This window comes from Canis aureus, chromosome 21 (assembly GCF_053574225.1).
Source record: "Canis aureus isolate CA01 chromosome 21, VMU_Caureus_v.1.0, whole genome shotgun sequence".
Taxonomy (NCBI): domain Eukaryota; kingdom Metazoa; phylum Chordata; class Mammalia; order Carnivora; family Canidae; genus Canis; species Canis aureus.
In genome coordinates, this window is record NC_135631.1 from 30,890,440 (window position 1) to 30,911,569 (window position 21,130).

Genomic DNA, 21,130 nt, shown 5'->3' on the forward strand with positions numbered 1-21,130 from the left:
TCACACCAGTGAGAATGGGGAAAATTAACAAGGCAGGAAACAACAAATGTTGGAGAGGATGCGGAGAAAAGGGAACCCTCTTACACTGTTGGTGGGAATGTGAACTGGTGCAGCCACTCTGGAAAACTGTGTGGAGGTTCCTCAAACAGTTAAAAATATACCTGCCCTACGACCCAGCAATTGCACTGTTGGGGATTTACCCCAAAGATACAAATGCAATGAAACGCCGGGACACCTGCACCCCGATGTTTCTAGCAGCAATGGCCACGATAGCCAAACTGTGGAAGGAGCCTCGGTGTCCAACGAAAGATGAATGGATAAAGAAGATGTGGTTTATGTGTACAATGGAATATTACTCAGCTATTAGAAATGACAAATACCCACCATTTGCTTCAACATGGATGGAACTGGAGGGTATTATGCTGAGTGAAGTAAGTCAGTCGGAAAAGGACAAACATTATATGTTCTCATTCATTTGGGGAATATAAATAATAGTGAAAGGGAAAATAAGGGAAGGTAGAAGAAATGTGTGGGAAATATCAGAAAGGGAGACAGAACGTAAAGACTGCTAACTCTGGGAAACGAACTAGGGGTGGTAGAAGGGGAGGAGGGCGGGGGTGGGAGTGAATGGGTGACGGGCACTGGGTGTTATTCTGTATGTTAGTAAATTGAACACCAATAAAAAAAAAAAACTAGTTTAGATAGGCTTTTGTGAAATAGACAATTTTGGGTTACTCTTTCTGCTTTTATACTTTCATATAAAGGTACGACTGCATCTATGTTTCAGGATTATCCCTTCTGTTAGTTAAAAGAGTAGATGATGTAAATATCAGTGTTTGCCATTTGAAGTTCTCTGTTTAACTATTTTTAAATTGAGTTTTAAAAATATTAAAACTGGCACTTAGTTCTTGGCTTGGACAAACTTAATCTGAGTAATGTTGGCTTCTATGACAATATATGCAATTAGATATAGAAGCATGAAGACTTGGAAAGTAAAAGGGTAGGCAAGGTCTCATGGCTGAAGTGTTTCTGGGGAATACCTTTGTTTAATTCATTCATCAGGCAGTATTCTGATGATGCATGTGGAGACATAATTCAAATCCCTTTTAGGGTGCTTCATGAAATGTAACTAGCTGGCAGAAGAAAGACTACTTTGGTTGAATGTTTTATTGAGCTGAAATGACACTAATTCTAGATGAGCCTGAAGCTGTGATGTTAACGTTTTGTGGTCGTTTAAAGAACTCTGGACCAGAATTGAGTCTTGGCTTTGCCCCTTGCCACCCGTGTGACCCTGAGCAGTGTGCATTACTTCTCTTGTCTTCTCAGTTTCCTTATTTGTTAGTTGAGGAGATTGGTTTCCATACTGTTCATTAACTCTTTGTTTTTAATGACAATCATGGATTTGTCGTTATTGGACCATCACTAATAAATATCACAAAAAGTGAATTCATTTCTCTTTCTCCCTCTCCCTCTTTTTTTGCATTTTTCCATTCTGGAACTTTGATTTGCTTTTCAGAATACTTATTTATTTGAACTGGGAAAGAGTTTCAGGTCATTTTCCATTCACATTTGTAACTTTTTTGTGATCTACTGAAGGCCATTTCATAAATGAATTGCTGAGGACGGCTGAGCTGTCCAGTTCCTTTTTTTAATTTAAATTTAAATTTAAAAAAATTTTATTTAACTTCAATTTGTCAACATGTAGTATAATACCCAATGCTCATCACATCACATGCCCTCCTTAATGCCCGTCCCCCAGTTACACTAACTTCCCACCCACCTCCCCTTCCGCAATCCTTTGTTTGTTTCCCGAGTTAGGAGTCTCTCATAGTTTATCTTCTGTGAGACCCAGGAAATTTAACAAAAATCCCCTACCCCTGGACAAGCAGAGCAGGACTGATTCCATTTTGTGCTACACCTGCCACCTGCTGTATGACCCCCACATAACCTGCTTATTGCTTAAGGCGCTGCCCCACCCTAGTCAAGCCGCTGGGCACACCCTAATCAGAAATCGGCTCATAACAATGTAACCCTGCTTTGTGCCCGCCAAAACTGCGCCCGATTCTGACCAAAGTAATAGGCCAGCTCAAGTGGATACAATAGGGTAAGGTGTAATTCAATCGGCCACCTGCGTGTGGACCGACATGACTGTGCAACTTTCTGTGTATCCCATGGGCCACTGGCCCCTATAAAGCTGCTTTGCCTCTCAGTCTCGGGGTCCAAGTCCCTGCTCCACTGGGTCGGGTACACTTGGACCCAAGCTCCAGCTTGTAAATAAACCCTTGTGTGTTTGCATCGGTGTCGGCTCCTCGGTGGTTTCTCGGATTTGCAATCTTGGGCACACTTCCTCTCTAAATTTTCTCCACTCAGTTTCCCTCCCCTCCCTTATGATCCTCTTCACTGTTTCTTACATTCGACATAAGAGTGAAACCATATGATAATTCTTTCTCCAAGTGGCTTATTTTATTCAGCATAATACCCTCCAGTTCCATGTCCATGAAAATGGTAGGTATTCATCCTTGCAGATGGCTAAATAATAATCCATTGTATATATAGACCACATCTTCTTTATCCATTCATCTGTTGAAGGTCATCAAGGCCTCTTCCACAGTTTGGCTATTAACATTGCTGCTGTGAACATTGGGGTGCAAGTGTCCGGTCATTTCACTACATCTCTGTCTTTGGGGTAAATACCCAGTAGTGCAATTGATGGGTTGTAGTATAGCTCCATTTCCAGCTTTTTGAGGAACCTCCACACTGTTTTCCAGAGTGGCTGCACCAGTTCACATTCCCACCAAGAATGCAGGAGGGTTCCCCTTTCTCCACATCCTCTCCAACATTTGTTGTTTCCCGTCTTGTTAATTTTCCCCATTCTCACTGGTGTGAGGTGGTATCTCATTGTGGTTTTGATTTCTATCTCCCTGATGAAAAGTGATGTGGAGCATTTTTTCATGTGCTTGCTCGCTCTGTGTAGGTCTTCTTTGGAGAAACGGCTGGTACCTTTAAGTTGGAGAAGAGATGGCATCTCAAGGGGTGTTATTTCTTGTCATGGCCACATATCAGAAAGCTCTTGAGTATGTGTGTGTGCGTTTGCCTGTGCCTGTGAGGAGAGGTTGTTGGATAGAATTTGAAAGCAGATCCTCTCCATATTTATAGGTCTATAACTATTTCTCTCTCTTTCTGCACACATCTATTTCTAACCATTTTGTCTCTATCTCTATAGGGAGATCTATATATGGACTTATAGAGATTAGATATAGAAATATTTATTTTGCATATTTAAATATATAGTTCTGTTTATAGATAATAATTATATTATCAGTAATACATTGAATAATAAATCTATTAAATCGAAACATAGATTTATGTTTATATGTTTGTTTATATAAACATCTATTTATGTTCCTGGGATTGATCTATCAGTAGATCTATCACTCTATCATCTACCTAGCTAGCTAGCTATATCCCAGGAAGAGAAAAATCCAGATAGAACAGATGGGAATGTCCCCCTCCAGAATGTGTCATACAAGAAGATAGGCAAAAATCTTCTGTACTTTCTTGATGTGCTGATGCAATTAACTCAGAGATGTACCTGTGATGTACTGTGGGCCAGGAGCTAGTGGTCAAGAGAGAATCCTTGAGACATTTTCCATGCAAAAATGTGTTTTTATTAAAGTATGGGGACAGGACCCCTGGGCATGAAGAGCTTCACCAGGATTATGAGGAGCCTTGGTTATAAACTTTAAAGTTGCTGTGTGGGGTGGGGACTCTAGAGATAAAAGAAGTTTCCAAAAGGATTTTCACACTTGAAAGATTTACAGGATCCTGGAGGTCTGGCTATCAGCGAACAAATGTTGCTTTTGGCCTCTAGCAAAGCATTAACATCCAGGCAGCTGTGAATTCTTTGAAGAATCTCCCACTCTGTCGGTTTCAAGTATTTGTTTATGGACTGCAAGTTTGTTAGGAAATGTAATTGTAGGGATGCCTGGGTGGCTCAGTGGTTGAGCATCTGCCTTTGGCTCAGGGCATGATCCTGGGGTCCTAGGATGGGGTCCCACATTGGGCTTCCTGCAGGGAGCCTGCTTCTCCCTTTGTCTCTGTCTCTGCCTCTCTCTTTCTCTCTCTCTCTTTCTCTCTCTCTCTCTCTCTCATGAGTAAATAAACAAAATCTTTTTTTAAAAAAGCAGATGTAATTTTAATCTTTATTTCTTTGGCTTTAGTTCCCCCTATCACCTGGGTCTTCTCTCCCTCCCTGCATCTCTTGGCTCGTTGGCCTTTGGTGGTGAAGAATCCAAAGGATATGAGGCAGGAGGAGAGTGAGATGGGATTAAGCCAATGAAGTAATTTCCCAGGGAGCTTGGGTAAGAGAAGTGCAGCAGGCAGAATGAAGTGAGAAAGTCAGGTTCTTGTCTCATGGAGTCGAAGAATGAATCTGGTGGACAAAGAAGAGTGAGTAAAGCGACAGGAGTTTATTAAGCAAGGATACCGAGAAAGCTCTCAGGACTGGGACGGGCCCAGGCTGGGTTGTCCACATGGGCCTCCACTGACAGTTTTTCATTTAGAACTGATCAGGGAGCTTGCGGCCTTCTCATTCTTGGGATGTCTTGGTTTGAGTAAGGACTAGTGATAACATCTTTAATGGTTTACTTCTTTTTAGAGTCTGGTTATTCTTTGTTGGGCACAGAGGACTGTCATAAAAAAGACCCTCTCTATCCATACCTAGGGCAGGGTGGTCTCGTTTGTTTCTTTATTTCTGGTTTCCTTACATCTCAGCATCTTTAGGATCTTTGTGAGCCTGAATCTGTAGCCCCCTACCTATTTCTCCCTACCTAGACTCTCCTGTCCCTTAGTCAAGAACAGGAGAGATGTGGCTCTGAGAAAAGGTGTACTAAGAAACATCGTCACAGTTTCAATATTCCTCCCCCCCCCCCCCACGATTTGTGAGACCCAATTACTTCCAAACTCCTTTTTCCTCCTTTTTGTTTTGGATGGCAATGCTGCTCTGTGACTGACCTACACAATCAATGACTCAGTAAGTATCACAACAGTCCAACTCTGTGGAGAGAACCCAAGGGTCTGCTGGGGAAGTATGAAGGAGAACTGTGGACTTGTTTGTTTTGCTTTCAGAAATCAGCACTAAGGCTCCTGATATGAAGTTCAAAAGACTGCAGGTAGTACTCTGGGGACATAGATCGAAACCCGGTGGGGACAGAGCCTGTCTCTGTGCCTGCCATATAGAAGGCCAAATAGACGTCTTTTTGGAATGAATGGGTGTTGAATAAATAGGAGAATCTGTGTATGCTGGGTCTGTTTCAGGTCACTGATTCATACTTAGGGAGAGACATTAATCCAGGGAATGGTTCTCTGAACAAGTCCTGGGAAAATGTATCCTAAGTTATTTGAAAAGGAGTAGTAAGATAGATAAGGAGTTCAGAATTGAGAAAAATATTAAAATCTTGTGAGGAAAGTAGAGGTGTTGATCACGGAAGTGGGTTTCTTGCAATTTACTCACTTATAGCTTGTATATTCTGAACAGAAAAAAGGAAAGGGAAGGAACCGCATGTGCTTGATGTCATCAATTTCATCTGTATAAAGGAAATAATACCGCCTGTCCCGCAACACTATTGTGAGGACTAGAAGTGATGGCTGTTGATGTAAAGAGTTGCTAGGTCCAATCACCATAAAATGTAAAAACAACACACTTTATTAATATAGCTACCAATATAGCTGCAATATACTTTTTATTTATTTATTTATTTATTTATTTATTTATTTATTTATTTATTTATTTATTTTTATGTATTTATTTATTAGAGAGAGAGAGGCAGAGACACAGACAGAGGAGGAAGCAGGCTCCATGCGGGGAGCCTGACGTGGGACTCGATCCTATGTCTCCAGCATCACACACTGAAGGTGGCGCTAAATCGCTGAGACACTGGGGCTGCCCTGCAATATACTTTAAAAATTTTTTTTTAAATTATTTATTCATGAGAGAGAGAGAGAGAGAGAGAGAGAGAGGCAGAGACACAGGCAGAGGGAGAGGCAGGCTCCATGCAGGGAGCCCGAAGTCAGACTCCATCCTGGGTCTCCAAGATCACGCCCTGGGCAGAAGGCAGTGCTAAATGGCTGAGCCACCCAGTCTGCCCTTTTTCAAGCCTTCTTAAAACACACAATCCGACTACTTTCTAGCAAACTTTTATGTGAGTTGGTGTACCTATCAATTAAAAGCTGTAGGGTATGGATCTCAGGTTGCCCCTAAGGTGCATGTTCAGAGCCCTTCCAACTCCTCCAAGTGCAGCCTGGAAACCACCAAGCTGGTCTGAGGCCACATCCACAGCTGTGGGAACCAAGTGCCAGAGGCAGTCACGATTTACTGGATCAGAAACCCAGTTCTCTCCTGAAGCATCTGAGTCAGGGAATTGGTATTTCTCAGGGCAGGATGAAAAAACCTTACACGATCAGGATTTCTCTGATCTCAAGAAAAATGCTTAGCGTTTTTTTTTTGTTGGTTTCTTTTTTCTCATGTTGCTTGGCTGTTTCTCTTGTCACATTGCCCTACTTCCTTTGGGAATTAGTTTTGGAAAGAAATCACTCACATAGTGAAAATGATCTAGAAACTCAGGTTAACAAAATTTTCTAGCCAGTGTGGATATGTGGGATTCACAGTTGCTTTAAGCTGACAGAAGTTTGTTTGCACAAATTAATAACAACTTTTAATAAACGGACTTTACTGTTCACTGCTAAAAATATTCCTGTCAGAGGGGCAAGATGGCCGAAGAGTAGGGTCCCCAAGTCACTCGTCCCCACCAAATTACCTAGCTAACTTTCAAATCATCCTGAAAACCTATGAATTCAGCCTGAGATTTAAAGAGAGATCAGCTAGAGTTCGAATTTCTATCAAGGCGGTTCCCACCTAGGCCTCACTTGGACCTGGTGACTGTGGTTCCCACCTGGGCCTCACCCAGACTTGGTGACTCTAGTCCCCAACTGGGCCTCACTTAGGCCTAGTGACTCTGGTCCCCATCTGGGCCTCATGTGGACCTGGTGACTGTAGTCCCCACCTTGGCTTCACCTGGACGTGGTGACTGTGGTCTCCACCTTGACCTCACCTGGACCTGGTGACTCTGGTCCCCACCTGGGCCTCACCTGGACATGGTAGCTGTGGACTTCATCTGGACCTGGTGACTGTGGTCCCCACCTGGGCCTCGCCGTGCCTGGTGACTGGGCTCCTCAGCTACCAATGACTAGGATCCAGGATGGACCCTTAGTTGCTACTGACACCGGGACCATCCCCAGGGTCTCGCTTGTTCCTGGTGACTATGGTCCTTGTCTGGGCTGCCCTGGCTCATCCTTGGCTCTGATCCTCTCCTGGGCCTCCCCTGCTCTTGCAAGTATGGTCCCCCCTCTCGTGGGTGTGTAGTGTCTATGGTCCCTTCTGGGCCTCACCTGATGGTACTGGGCCACGACATTGGTCCTTTGCAAGGCCAGCAGGGTTTCCGAGTCCTCCTGCATGGTGCTGCAATCCAAACACATCCAAGAATGACGGCACATGAAAACCTTCCGAGGACACATGGGTCAGGGTGCTCCCTGAGGGCAGGTCCCCCTCTGTCTGACCAGAGCTGGAGACAACCCCATAGCCCTGAGGGGCACGGGCTGGGCTGGAACATCACACACGGGCCCTCACTGCCTGTCTGTCGCTCACCCACCTACAGTCCACCTTCCCAGCCACTGTCCCAGGACACGCCATCATGCTGGGATCACAGAGCGCTCCCACCCCGGTATCAGGAGCACACGGGTGGGGGACCCAGCAGGCTCTGGGGAACTGCTGATCTGATGCTCAGGGTGATGTCTCCCAGGCCGGGGGAGATCGAAGGTTTCTCTTAGATTCCACAAGCACAACGACCAAGGGGAGAAAGCAATGAACTGGACTTCATCAAAATTAAAACCTGATGTCAGCAAGAGTGCGACCAAACTCCCCATCCTGAGGGCAACAATGCGTGAATAGCCTGAGGGGGGTATGGGGGGAACACAAGGGACTCCGCATTCCAGTGCATGAAGAGCATGCCTGCTCACCGGCCAGGGGGACCCAGCGGGCCCTGACTGTCCTTCCCTGACCACAGGGTGGGGTGGGGGGGTGTCACCCCTGTTGGGGTCCATGCGTCTAGGATGGGCTAGAAAGGCCATGTATTGGGTCTCCCTGCACAGCACAGGGCTTACATGGGAGCGGGGGTCCTGGGGGAGCTGCCGAACTTCAACTGCAGCCTCTTTCCCTGGACAGGGCCTTAGGGGGCTGCCCTCACCCTGTGGGGCTGTGGAAGGGCTGCAGGAGCTCCTCAGGGTCATCGCATTGGGGTCGGGGTGTTTTGGACCCAAGCCTGGGAGGCCAGCGCCCCCACCTGGACCCACAGGCCCCAGAATGGCCCGCGGGGAGCTGGCATCAGCAGCCACTCACCTGTGACCTGTTGCTGTGTGAGCGCCTCCTCTTTATTTACCGGGGTACTGGGGAGAGTGGGAGAGTTGGGGAACTGGGGAGAGTGGGAGTCCTGAGCTACTGGGGAGAGCGGGAGAGTCAAGTCACTGTGAGCCAGATACGGAGCACAAGTGCTTCTGAAGGTCTGCAGATGCAGTGATCGCCAGGCAGCAGTGGAACCCGGGGGCAGCACAGTTCTGCCCACAGTGGAGTTCCGCATCATGACTGTGGGCAGGCGGGGTCCAATCAGCACTTAGCCCTTCACCCTGAAGGCTGAGGGTCCAGGGGGAGGGTTCTGTCCCCAAGCCGGGTAGAAAGGGCATGCAGGCACCCTCCCACATCCTCAGTTCCCATCCTCAGGCCCTGCAGGCCTTCTGCCCTTCTAGGCAGACTGGAGGTCACTGATGTCCCCCCGACCCCCAGAGTTCACAGCATGGGGTTGCACTTAAGAACATTTGAGGGGCTCCTGGGTGGTTCAGTCGGTTCCACGTCGACTCTTTAGTTTGGCTCAGGTCATGATCTCGAGGTTGTGGCGTGGAGCCTCGCATGGGGCTTGGGCTCCAGTGGGTGAGGAGTCCGCTCCAGGTTCCCCCTCTCCCTCCGCCCCCCCCACTGCACCCTCTCTCAAGTAAATATTCTAAAAATTAACATGAAGACATGCGAGCATCTTTATCCCCTCTGCAGAGGTGCCTTCGCGTGTGTAATGACCGTGTAAATGCCTTTCACGGACCCACCGGGAGTCCTACCAGAAACCCCTTTTCCTTGATATTTATTGAAGTACAGTCGACACACAATGTGACAGTAGTTTCAGGGCTACAACTAGTGACTTCACAATTCTGTGCCTTACTCAGCTCCTCCCACGAGAAGTGGTGTCACCTTCTGTCCCCGTACAAAGTTGTCACAACAGTACTGACTCTATTCCCTAGGCTGTACTTTCTAAATTTCTGTGACTTATTTGAGAACCAGACGCTTATAGCTGTTACTATTGTTCATCTATGTTGCCCATGTCCTACCCACGGCCCCTCTGTCCATCGGTCAGCAGGATCCATCACATTAACCAGAGAAAGGACATGGGGAAGCCCGGCAGCCCAGGTGGTTCAGCAGTTTAGCGCCTGCCTTTGGCCCAGGGCGTGATCCTGGAGTCCTGGGATCGAGTCCCATGTCAGGTTCCCTACATGGAGCCGCCTTCTCCCTCTGCCTGTGTCTCTGCCTCTCTCTCTCTCTGCCTCTCTCTCTCTGTCTCTCAAGGATATGTAAATAAACTCTTTAAAAAAAGAAAAACAAGAGAAAGGACAAAAAGCATACGATCCTCTCAAGAGTTGCAGAAAAAGCATTTGACAAAATACAGCATCAAAACCATAGTGGGTTTTGAGGAAATGTCTATCAACAGAATAAAGGCCACTAGGAAGGCCCGCAGCTGATGTCATCCTCAAGGGTGAAAACCTGAAATCGTCTCCCCTGAGCAGGAACAAGCCAAGGAGGTCCCCTCTCAGCACTGGAAGTCCTAATGTAGTCAACAGACAGGAAACAGCAAAGGTTCCACACCTGGAAGGGGGACGTCACACTGTCCCTATTTGCTGAAGACACGGTACTAGAAACAGGAAACTCGAGAGCCTCCACCAAAACCTGTTAGAACTAAGGAGTGAGTTCAGTAAAGTCACGGGACACAAACTGACCCTACAGAGCTCAGTAGCCTTGCTGTGTCCCGACAATGAGCACTCAGGAAGGAAATGAAGGACGTGACTCCCTTCTCAGGAGCATCACAGAGAATAAATAATGAGACTGAACCAAAGGAGCACAAGACTTGTGCACTGAGCCATACCAGGCTCTGGTAGGCCGTCCTGGGCTCATGGGGTGGGAGCCTCATCTTGTGAAAATGTCCGCAGTTCCTGAAGCCACCCTCAGTTTCAATGTCATTCCTATCAAAATCATGGTGGCAGATCTTAGAAATAGGAAAAAAAAACCCCCTAACATCCGTCCGCCCCCACAAATGACCCCGGACAGCAAATCAGTATTGGAGAAGCAGGACAGAGCGGGACGCAGCACTTTCCTATTTCAAATGATGTCACAGAGAAACAGGATAAAGCAGTGTGGTTCTCGGGCCCGGCTGGCTCCGTCGGTTAAGCATCCGACTCCTGACCTCACCTCCGGTCCTGATCTCCGGGTCGTGAGTTTTAGCCCTGGGCTGGGCCATGGACGAGGCGTGGCGCCTACTTAAACAAACCAGACCCACGGGGGTGGTCCCGGCATAAGCTGAAGGAGCAGACCAGAGAGTCCAGAAGGAAATGTGCTCTGATACAACTGATTTTTTTTTAACTTAATTTAATTTAAACCCAATTAATTAACGTATAATGTATTATACTTTCAGAGGAAGAATTCAGGGATTCACCAGTTGGAAATAACAGCAGTGCTCGTGACATCACGTGCCCTCCTTCATGCCGGTCCTCTGTTATCCCCTCCCCCTCCCCTCCCCTCCCCTCCAGCGACCCTCAGTTTGTTTCCTATGATTAAGAGTCTGTATTTCCTGCATCTGTTTTCATCTTATTTGTTTTTCCTTCCCTTCACAGATGTCCATCTGCTTTGCTTCTTTAATTCCACCTATGAAGGACACCACACGGTCATTCTCTTTCCCGACTGACTTATTTCACTTAACATGATCTCTCTAGTTTTATCCACGTCATTGCAAATGCAAGATTTCCTGCTCTTCGATAGCTGAGTAACATTCCTCTCTATGACCAGCATCCATCTCCCATCCTCTTTATCCATCATCTGCCCGAGGGCACCGAGGCTCCTCCCACAGTGTGGCTACCGTGGACCCGGCTGCTGTGGACATTGGGGTGCAGGTGTCCCGAGTCTCACTGCATCTGTATCTTCGGAGTGAGCTCCAGGCCGTGCACCTGCCGGTCGCAGGGCAGCTCTATCGGTAACTTCCTGAGGAGCCTCCGCACTGTTTCCCAGGCGGCTGCAGCAGCCCGCGGTCCCGCCCACAGTGGAAGAGGGTTGAGTGAGTTTTGCAGGACGTGGTAAAAGTCTGGTCCACATTTCATTTCGCGTCCTGTGGGCTCCAATTCATTGTCCTTAAGTATTTCTGGGGAAGCCGGGTGTTGGGCTCCGTTTCAGCGCGGCGTTACGGAAGCTCTCAGGCCTCCGCTGGAGCCTGGAAGGAGGCAGGTGCGGCCTCGGGCGCGGGGACGCCGCCTCCTGCACGGCCTCCTGCAGCGCCTGAGCATCCCGCAGGGGGCGCCCGAGCCCAGGCCCGGACCAGGGGGCGCGGTGCACATTAGGCCTTGACCCCGGCACTAACAGGAACCCGTCTGCACTCCGGAGTCCTGAGGAGGAAGTGGGGCCATGTCCACGCTGACAGGAGCCCCGGCCTTCTCAGGACCCACAGTGAGTTTTCGGGATGACGTGGGGCTGCGTCCACAGTCACAGGAGCCTGACTTCCTCAGATCCCGCGGGGAGGCTTCCGGAGGATGTGAGGCATAGTCCACAGTGACAGGACCCCCCTCGTCCTCAGGACCCGCTGTCTATGACTCAGGAAGACATGGGGCCACGTCCGCCGTGACAGGAGCCCGGCTTCCTCAGGACCCGCTGGAGGACCCTGGAGTTCGGAGTCACATCCACATCAGCAGGGGCTACTCAGAACGACAAGGTAAGTGAATGGGGAGAATTGACTGTAGGGTTAGGGTTTAGGGTGAGCAATAGGTGGTTAGAGTTAGGTTAGATGTTATGGGTTAGTGATCATGGTTATGCGTACAAGTTAGTGATTAGGGTGAGGGATGGAGTAAGGGTCAAGAGTTAGGAGTTAAGGTACGGTATTAGGGATTAGGAAACTGAGTTAGGGCCTGGATTAGGGTTATGTTACAGATAGGTTATAGGGTTTAGGGTTAGGGGATAGGGGTAGGGAATAGAGTTAGAGTTAGAGTTGGGGATGGGGTTAGAGTTTAGGGTTAGGGGTTAAGGCAGGGTTAGGGTTATGGGTTAGGGTTAGGGCTAGGGATTTGGGTTAGGGTTAGGGTTAGGAGTTAGGTGTAGGATTAGTGTTAGGTGGTTAGGTTTAGGGGTTAGGGTTAGGTTTAGGGTTTAGTGTTAGCATAATGGTTAGGGGTGAGTGTTAGGGTTACGGTCAGGGGTAGGGCAAGGGGTAGGTTTAGGGTTAGGGGTTAGGGTTAGCATTAGGGTTAGGGTTGTTAGGGTTAGGGTTAGGGTTGTTAGGGTTTGCGGGTTAGGGTTAGGGTTAGGAGGATAGGGTTAGGGTTAGGGGGTTAGGGTTAGGGTTAGGGTTAACGTAATGGTTAGGGTTTAGGGTTTAGGGTTACGTGTTAGGATAAGTTGTTAGGGTTAGTGTTAGGGGTTAGGTTTAGGTGTTAGGGTTAGTGTTAGGGGTTAGGGTTAGGGTTACATGTTTGGGATAGCATTAGGGTTAGGGTTTAGGGTTAGAGTTTGGAGTTTAGGGTTATGGTTTAGTGTGAGGTTAGGGTTAGTGTTAGAGGGTTATGGTTAGGGTTAGGGTTATTTTTCTAGGGTTAGTGTTAGGGTTTTGGTTAGGGTTAGGTGTTTGTAAGCTGTAGGGTTTAGGATTACATTTAGGGGTTAGGGTTAGGGTTATGGTTAAGGTTAGGGGTTAGGAAAAAAATTCTAAAAAAAGGTTAGGGGTTAGGGTCAGGTTAGGGGTTACGTTAGGTTTCGGCATTAGTGTTAGAGTAGGGTTAGGGTTAGGGGTTAGATTTAGTTTTAGTGTTAGGGTTTAGGGTTTGGGTTAGGGTTATAAATCACGTTTAGGGTTAGGGTTAGGGTTAGGGTTAGGGTTAGGGTTAGCATTAGGAGATAGGGTGAGTGTTAGTGTTAGGGGTTAGTGTTTTGGTTAGGGTTAGGGATAGGGTTAGGGTTAGGCTTAGGCTTAGCTGGTTAGGGTTAGGGTTAGGTGTTAGGGTTAGTGTTAGGGTTTAGGGTTAGTTGTTAGGGTTAGGGTTGGGTTAGGGTTAGTGTTAGGGTCAGGCTTAGGGTTGCATTAGGGTTTGGGTTAGGGTTAGGGTTAGGTGTTAGGGTTAGGTTTAGGGCTAAGGGTTAGGGTAAAGGGTAGGGTAGGGGGTTAGGGTTAGGGTTAGTGGTTAGGGATAGAGGTAGGGTTACGGGTTAGGGTTAGGGTTAAGGGTTATGGTTAGGGTTAGTGGTTAGGATTAGGGTTAGGGTTAGGGGTTAGGGTGAGCAGTTACAGTTAGGGTTAGGGTTTAGTGTTAGGGTAAGAGTTAGGGGTTAAGCCATCTTTCAACTAACTGTGTACTTATTGGTGTGAGATTGTAGCAGCATTCTAAGTGAGGAGGTGCCATGAATACTGCTCTACTGCACCTGGAGACACACCTTCCAAGCCTGCATTTTTCCACTTGTGTCGCACGAAGTTCTGACAAACATCTCTAGTGTGTATGTTCAAAACTCCATCTACAGAAGAGTGGCAAGATTTGGGTAGAGAAGAGACCCAAATCACCTTTAACCACCAAATTTCCTAGATAACCGTCCTCTCTCCCACAGAGTTACAAAATATGGATTACAATTCAATGTCAGAAAGCCAATTCAGAAGCACTATTATAAAGCTACTGGTGGCTCTAGAAAAAAGCATTAAGGACTCAAGAGACTTAATGACTGCAGAATTTAGATCCAATTAGGCAGAAATTAAAAATCAATTGAATGAGATGCAATCCAAACTGGAAGTCCTAACAATGAGGGTTAACGAGGTAGAAGAACAAGTGAGTGACATAGAAGACAAGTTGATGGCAAAGAGGGAAACTGAGGAAAAAAGAGACAGACAATTAAAAGACCATGAAGACAGATTAAGGGAAATAAACGACAGCCTGAGGAAGAAAAACCTACGTTTAATTGGGGTTCCTGAGGGCGCCGAAAGGGACAGAGGGCCAGAATATGTATTTGAACAAATCATAGCTGAAAACTTTCCTAATCTGGGAAGGGAAACAGGCATTCAGATCCAGGAGATAGAGAGATACCCCCCCTAAAATCAATAAAAACTGTTCAACACCTCGACATTTAATAGTGAAGCTTGCAAATTCCAAAGATAAAGAGAAGATCCTTAAAGCAGCAAGAGACAAGAAATCCCTGACCTTTATGGGGAGGAGCATTAGGGTAACAGCAGACCTCTCCACAGAGACCTGGCAGGCCAGAAAGGGCTGGCAGGATATATTCAGCGTCCTCAGTGAGAAGAACATGCAACCAAGAATACTTTATCCAGCAAGGCTCTCATTCAAAATGGAAGGAGAGATAAAGAGCTTCCAAGACAGGCAGGAACTGAAAGAATATGTGACCTCCAAACCAGCTCTGCAAGAAATTTTAAGGGGGACTCTTAAAATTCCCCTTTAAGAAGAAGTTCAGTGGAACAATCCACAAAAACAAGGACTGAATAGATATCATGATGACACTAAACTCATATCTGTCAATAGTAACTTTGAATGTGAACGGGCTTAATGACCCCATCAAAAGGCACAGGGTTTCAGACTGGATAAAAAAGCAGGACCCATCTATTTGCTGTCTACAAGAGACTCATTTTAGACAGAAGGACACCTACAACCTGAAAATAAAAGGTTGGAGAACCATTTACCATTCAAATGGTCCTCAAAAGAAAGCAGAGGTAGCCATCCTTATATCAGATAAACTAAAATTTACCACGAAGACTGTAGTGAGAGATGAAGGGGGACACTATATCATACTTAAAGGATCTATCCAACAAGAGGACTTAACAATCCTCAATATATATGCCCCGAATGTGGGAGCTGCCAAATATTTAAACCAATTAATAACCAAAGTGAAGAAATACTTAGATAATAATACACTTATACTTGGTGACTTCAATCTAGCGCTTTCTACCCTTGATAGGTCTTCTAAGCACAACATCTCCAAAGAAACGAGAGCTTTAAATGATACACTGGACCAGATGGATTTCACAGATATCTACAGAACTTTACATCCAAACTCAACTGAATACACATTCTTCTCAAGTGCATATGGAACTTTCTACAGAATAGACCGCATACTGGGTCACAAATTGGGTCTGAACCGATACCAAAAGATTGGGACCATCCCCTGCATATTCTCAGACCATAATGCCTTGAAATTAGAACTAAATCACAACAAGAAGTTTGGAAGGACCTCAAACACGTGGAGGTGAAGGACCATCCTGCTAAAAGATGAAAGGGTCAACCAGGAAATTAAGGAATAATTAAAAAGATTCATGGAAACTAATGAGAATGAAGATACAACTGTTCAAAATCTTTGGGATGCAGCAAAAGCAGTCCTAAGGGGGAAATACATCACAATACAAGCATCCATTCAAAAACTGGAAAGAACTCAAATACAAAAGCTAACCTTACACCTAAAGGAGCTAGAGAAAAAACAGCAGATGGACCCTACACCTAGCAGAAGAGAGTTAATTAAGATTTGAGCAGAACTCAATGAAATCGAGACCAGAAGAACTGTGGAACAGATCAACAGAACCAGGAGTTGGTTGTTTGAAAGAATTAATAAGATAGATAAACCATTAGCCAGCCTTATTAAAAAGAAGAGAGAGAAGACTCAAATTAATAAAATCATGAATGAGAAAGGAGAGATCACCACCAACACCAAGGAAATACAAACGATTTTAAAAACATATTATGAACAGCTATACGCCAATAAATTAGGCAATCTAGAAGAAATGGACGCATACGTGGAAAGCCACAAACTACCAAACCTGGAACAGGAAGAAATAGATAACCTGAACAGGCCAATAACCAGGGAGGAAATTGAAGCAGTCATCAAAAACCTCCCAAGACACAAGAGTCCAGGGCCAGATGGCTTTCCAGGGGAATTCTATCAAACGTTTAAAGAAGAAACCATACCTATTCTCCTAAAGCTGTTTGGAAAGATAGAAAGAGATGGAGTACTTCCAAATTCATTCTATGAGGCCAGCATCACCTTAATTCCAAAACCAGACAACGACCCCACCAAAAATCCCACGTCAGGCTCCCGGTGCATGGAGCCTGCTTCTCCCTCTGCCTGTGTCTCTGCCTCTCTCTCTCTCCCTGTGTGACTATCATAAATAAATAATTTTTTTAAAAAAAGAACATTAAGAGCTATAAGCATCTGGTTCTCAAATAAATAAGTCACAGATATTTAGAAAGCACAGCCTAGGCAATAGAGTCAGTACTATTGTGACAACTTTGTATGGGGACAGATGGTGATGACACTTCTCGTGGGGAGATATGAGTATGCACAGAATTGTCAAATAACTAAGTCGTAGCCCTGAAACTACTGTAACATTGTGTGTTGATTGTACTTCAATAATGTCAAAGAAAAGGGGTTTCTGATGGGACTCATGGTGGGTCCATGAAAGGCATTAAAATGGTCATTACACATATGAAGGCACCTCTGAAGAGGGGATAAAGATGCTCACATGTCTTGATGTTAATTTTCAGAAGATTTACTTGAGAGAGGGTGCAGTGGGGAGGGGTGGAGGGAGAGGGGGAATCTGGAGCAGACTCCTCACATACCAGTCACCAGGTCTGGGTGAGGACCACGTGAGGACCACAGTCAGCAGGTACAGGTGAGCCCCATGTGGGACCCAGAGCCACCAGGACCAGATGAGAATCAGGTGGGGACCAAAAAGACCAGGTCCAGGTTGAGGCCCAGGTGGAGCCCAAAGGCACCAGGTCCAGGTGAGGCCCAGGTGGCAACCAGATTCACCAGGTCCAGGTGAATCCCAGGTGGGGACCAGATTCACCAACTCCAGGTAAGGCCCATGTGGGGACCAAAGTCACAAGGTCTGGGTGAGGCCCAGGTGGGGACACAGTCTCCAGGTCCAGGGGAGGCAAAACTGAGGACCAGAGTCAACAGGTCCAGCTGAGGCACAAGAGGGGACCAGAGTCACCAAGTATAGGTGAGGCCCAGATGAGGATCAGAGTCACCAGGTCCAGGTGATGCCTAGAAGGAGACCACAGGACCCAGGTCCAGGTGAGCCCCATGTGGGAACCAGAGCTACCAGGTCCATTTGCGGCCCAGGTGGGGACCACAGTCACCAGGTCCAGGTGAAGCCCAGGTGGGGACCAGATTCACCAAGACCAGGTGAGGCCCAGGTGGTGACCAGAGTCACCAGGTCTGGGTAAGGAACAGGTAAGGACCAGATTCACCAGGTCCGGGTGAGACCCAGGTGGCAACCACACTCAGCAGGTCCAGGTGAGGCCAAGCTGAGGACCAGTGTCACCAGGGCCAGGTGAGGCCCATATGGGGACCAGAGTCACCATGTCCAGGTGAGGCCAGAAGGACACCACAGGTACCAGCTCCGGGTGAGGTCCATGTGCAAACCAGAGTCACCCGGTCCAAGTGAGGCCCAGGAGGGGACCAGAGTCACCAGGTCAAGGAGCATCCCAGACGGGGACCAGAATCCCCTGGTCCAGGTGAGGCCCAGGTGTGGAACAGATTAACCAGGTCCCAATGACACCCAGGTGAGGACCAGAGCGACCAAGTTAAGGTGTGGCCCAGATGGTGATCAGAGTCACCAGGTTCAGCTGAGGCCAAGAAGGGGACCACAGTCACCATGTCCAGGTGAAACTGATGTGGGAACTAGAGCCACCAGATCCAGGTGAGACCCATGTGGGGACCACAGAAACCAGATCCAGATGAGGCCCAGGACGGGACCAGAGTCACCAGGTCCCGGTGAACCCAGGTGGGAAACAGATTCACCAGGTCCGGATGAGGCCCAGGTGGGGAACAGAGCCACCAGATCCAGGTGAGGCCCAGGTGGGGACCGGAGTCACCAGGTACAGATGAGCCTAGAAGGAAATGAGAGACACAAGGTCTAGGTGAGGTCCATGTGGGAACCAGAGTCACCAGGTACAGGTGAGGCCAAGTGAGGACCAAAGTTAACAGATCCAGGTGTGTCCCAGGTGGGGAACAGAGAAACCCTGTCCTGATGATGCCTAGATAGGTACCAGAGACACCAGGTCCAGGTGAGGCCCAGGTGGGGACCAGTTACCAGATCCAGGTGAGGCCAAGCTGAGGACCAGAGTCACCAGGTCCCAGTAAGACTCAGGTGAGGCCCAGGTGGGGATCAGAGTCATCATGTCCAGGTGAGGCCCAAGTGTGGACCATAGTCACCAGGTCCAGGTGGGGACCAGAGTCACCGGGGCCAGGTGAGGCACAGATGGTGACCAGAGTCACCAGGTCCGGGTGAGGACCAGGTAAGGACCAGATTCACCAGGTCCAAGTGAGGCCCACATGGGGACCTAAGTCACCAGGTATGGGTGAGGCTCTGGTGGGGACCAGAATCACCAGGTCCAGGTGAGGTGCAGGTGGCAACCACACTCACCAGGTGGCAACCAAGAGTCACCAGGTACATGAGAAGCTAGAAACACTACAGCCACCAGGTCCACATGAGGTCCATGTGGGAACGAGAGTCACCAGTTACAGGTGAGGCCCAGGTGGGCCCAGATTCACCAGGTCCAGGTGAGACCCAGGTGGGAACCAGTGTCACCATGTCCAGGTGTGGCCCAGGTGAAGACCAGAGTTAACAGGTCCAGGTGAGTCCCTGTTAGGGAACAGTATAACCATGTTCTGATACTACCCAGGTGGGGCCAGAGTCACCAGGTACAGAAGAGGCCAAAGTGAGGACCAGAGTTATGAGGTCCAGGTGAGTCCCAGTGGGGAATAGAGTAACCATGTCCCAATGATGCCCAGGTAGGGACCAGAGTCACCAGGTCCAGATGAGGCCAGGTGGGGAGCATATTCACTAGGTCCAGGTGAGGCCCAGTTGAGGACCAGAGTCACCAGGTCTGGTTGAGGCCCAGAGGGGTTCTAGAGTCATCATGTCCAGGTGAGGCTCAGGTGTGGAACAGAGTAACCAGGCCCCAATGATGCCCAGGTGAGGACCAGAGTCACCAGGTCTGGGTGAGGCCCAGATAGGATCAGAGTCACCAGTTCCAGGTGAGGCCAAGAAGGAGTCCACAGCAATCAGGTCCAGGTGAGGCCCAGGTGGGGACCAAAGTCACCAGGACTGGGTGAGGCCCAGATGGGGACCAGATTCACCAGGTCCAGGTGAGTCCCAGGTGGTGACCAGAGTCACCAGGTCCGGGTGAGGACCAGGTAAGGACCAGATTCACCAGGTCCAAGTGAGGCCCACGTGGGGACCTGAGTCACCAGGTACGGGTGAGTCCCAGGTGGCAACCACACTCACCAGGTCCAGGTGAGGCCAACCTGCAGGCCAGAGTCACCAGATCTAGGTGAGGCCCTGGTGGGGACCGGAGTCACCAGGTAAATGTGAGGCTAGAAGGATACCACAGTCACCAGGTCCAGGTGTGGTTCATGTGGGAACGAGAGTCACCAGATCCAGGTGAGACCCAGGTGGGGACCACAGTCACCAGGTCCAGATTGAGGCCCAGGTGGGGCCCAGTGTTCAGGGCCAGGTGAGGCAAAGTGTGGATCAAAGTTATCAGGTCCAGGTGAGTCCCAGGTGGGGAACAGAGTAACCATGTCCCAATGATGCCCAGTTGGGACCAGAGTCACAAGGTCCAGACGAGGCCCAAGTGAGGAGTAGATTCACCAGGTCCAGTTGAGGCCCAGTTGAAGCCCAGAGTCCCCAGCTCTGGGTGAGGCCCAGAGGGGGACCAGAGTCACCCGGTCCAGGTGACATCCACGTGGGGACCAGAGTCACCATGTCAGGGTGAGGCCCAGAGGGGGACCAGAGTCACTAGGTCCAGGTGAGGCCCCGATGTGGAACTGAGTAACCAGGTCCCATGTTGCCCATGTGAGGACCAGATTCACCAGGTCCAGGTGAGGTCCATGTGGGAACCAGTCACCTGGTCCAGGTGAGGCCCAGGTGGGACCACAGTCACCAGGTCAGGGTGAGGTCCAGAGGGAGACCAGAGTCACCAGGTCCAGGTGAGACCCAGGTATAGAAGAGAGTAACCAGGTCCCAATGATGCCCAGGTAAGGACCAGAGTCACCAGGTCCAGGTGAGGCCCAAATATGGATCAGAGTCACGAGTTCCAGGTGAGGCCAAGAAGGAGACCACAGGAATCAGGTCCAGGAGAGCCCCATATGGGAACCAGAGCCACCAGATCCAGGTGAGGCCCAGGGAGGGGGGACCACAGTCACGAGGTCCAGGAGAGGCTCAGGTGGCGACAAGATTCACCAAGCCCAGTTGAGACCCAGGTGATGACCAGAGTCACCAGGTCCAGGTGAGGACCAGGTAAGGACCAGATTCACCAGGTCCAAGTGAAGCCCAGGTGGGGACCAGAGTCACCAGGTAAGAGTGAGGCCCATAGGGGGACCAGAGTCCCAGGCCAGGTGACTGACGCCCAGGGGGCACCAGAGTAACCAGTTAAGGGTGAGGCCCAGAGTAGGACCAGAGGTCCCCGGTCAAAGTGAGGCCCAGGTGTGGAATAGAGTATCCAGGTCCCAATGATGCTTAGGAGAGGACCAGAGTCACTAGGGCCATGCAAGGCCCAGATGGGGATCAGAATCACCAGGTCCTAGTGAGGCATAGAAGGAGACCACAGTCACCAGTATCAGGTGAGCCCCATGTGGGAACCAGAGCCACTATACCCAGCTGAGTCCCAGGTCCATGTGAGGCCCACATGAGGACCAGAGTCACCAGATCCAGGTGAGGTCCATGTTGGGGAC

The 21,130-nt window shown here is 48.7% G+C and overlaps 1 protein-coding gene across 2 annotated transcripts; it reads right to left on the minus strand.

The window, feature by feature from the left end:
• Positions 1 to 2,441: 2,441 nt before the first annotated feature.
• Positions 2,442 to 8,705, minus strand: LOC144292877 (uncharacterized). 2 transcript variants are annotated; one of them, XM_077863798.1, is made up of 3 exons: positions 8,453 to 8,705; positions 7,447 to 7,516; positions 2,442 to 3,000 (listed from the first exon to the last, which is right to left on the minus strand). In XM_077863798.1, exons 1-3 carry the CDS (start codon positions 8,691 to 8,693, stop codon positions 2,859 to 2,861), a joined length of 453 nt encoding a protein of 150 aa, XP_077719924.1. In that variant the 5' UTR covers positions 8,694 to 8,705; the 3' UTR covers positions 2,442 to 2,858. The 2 variants fall into 2 exon arrangements, with proteins under 2 accessions (XP_077719924.1, XP_077719925.1); XM_077863799.1 differs by lacking the exon at positions 2,442 to 3,000 and adding an exon at positions 4,194 to 4,432.
• Positions 8,706 to 21,130: the final 12,425 nt, after the last annotated feature.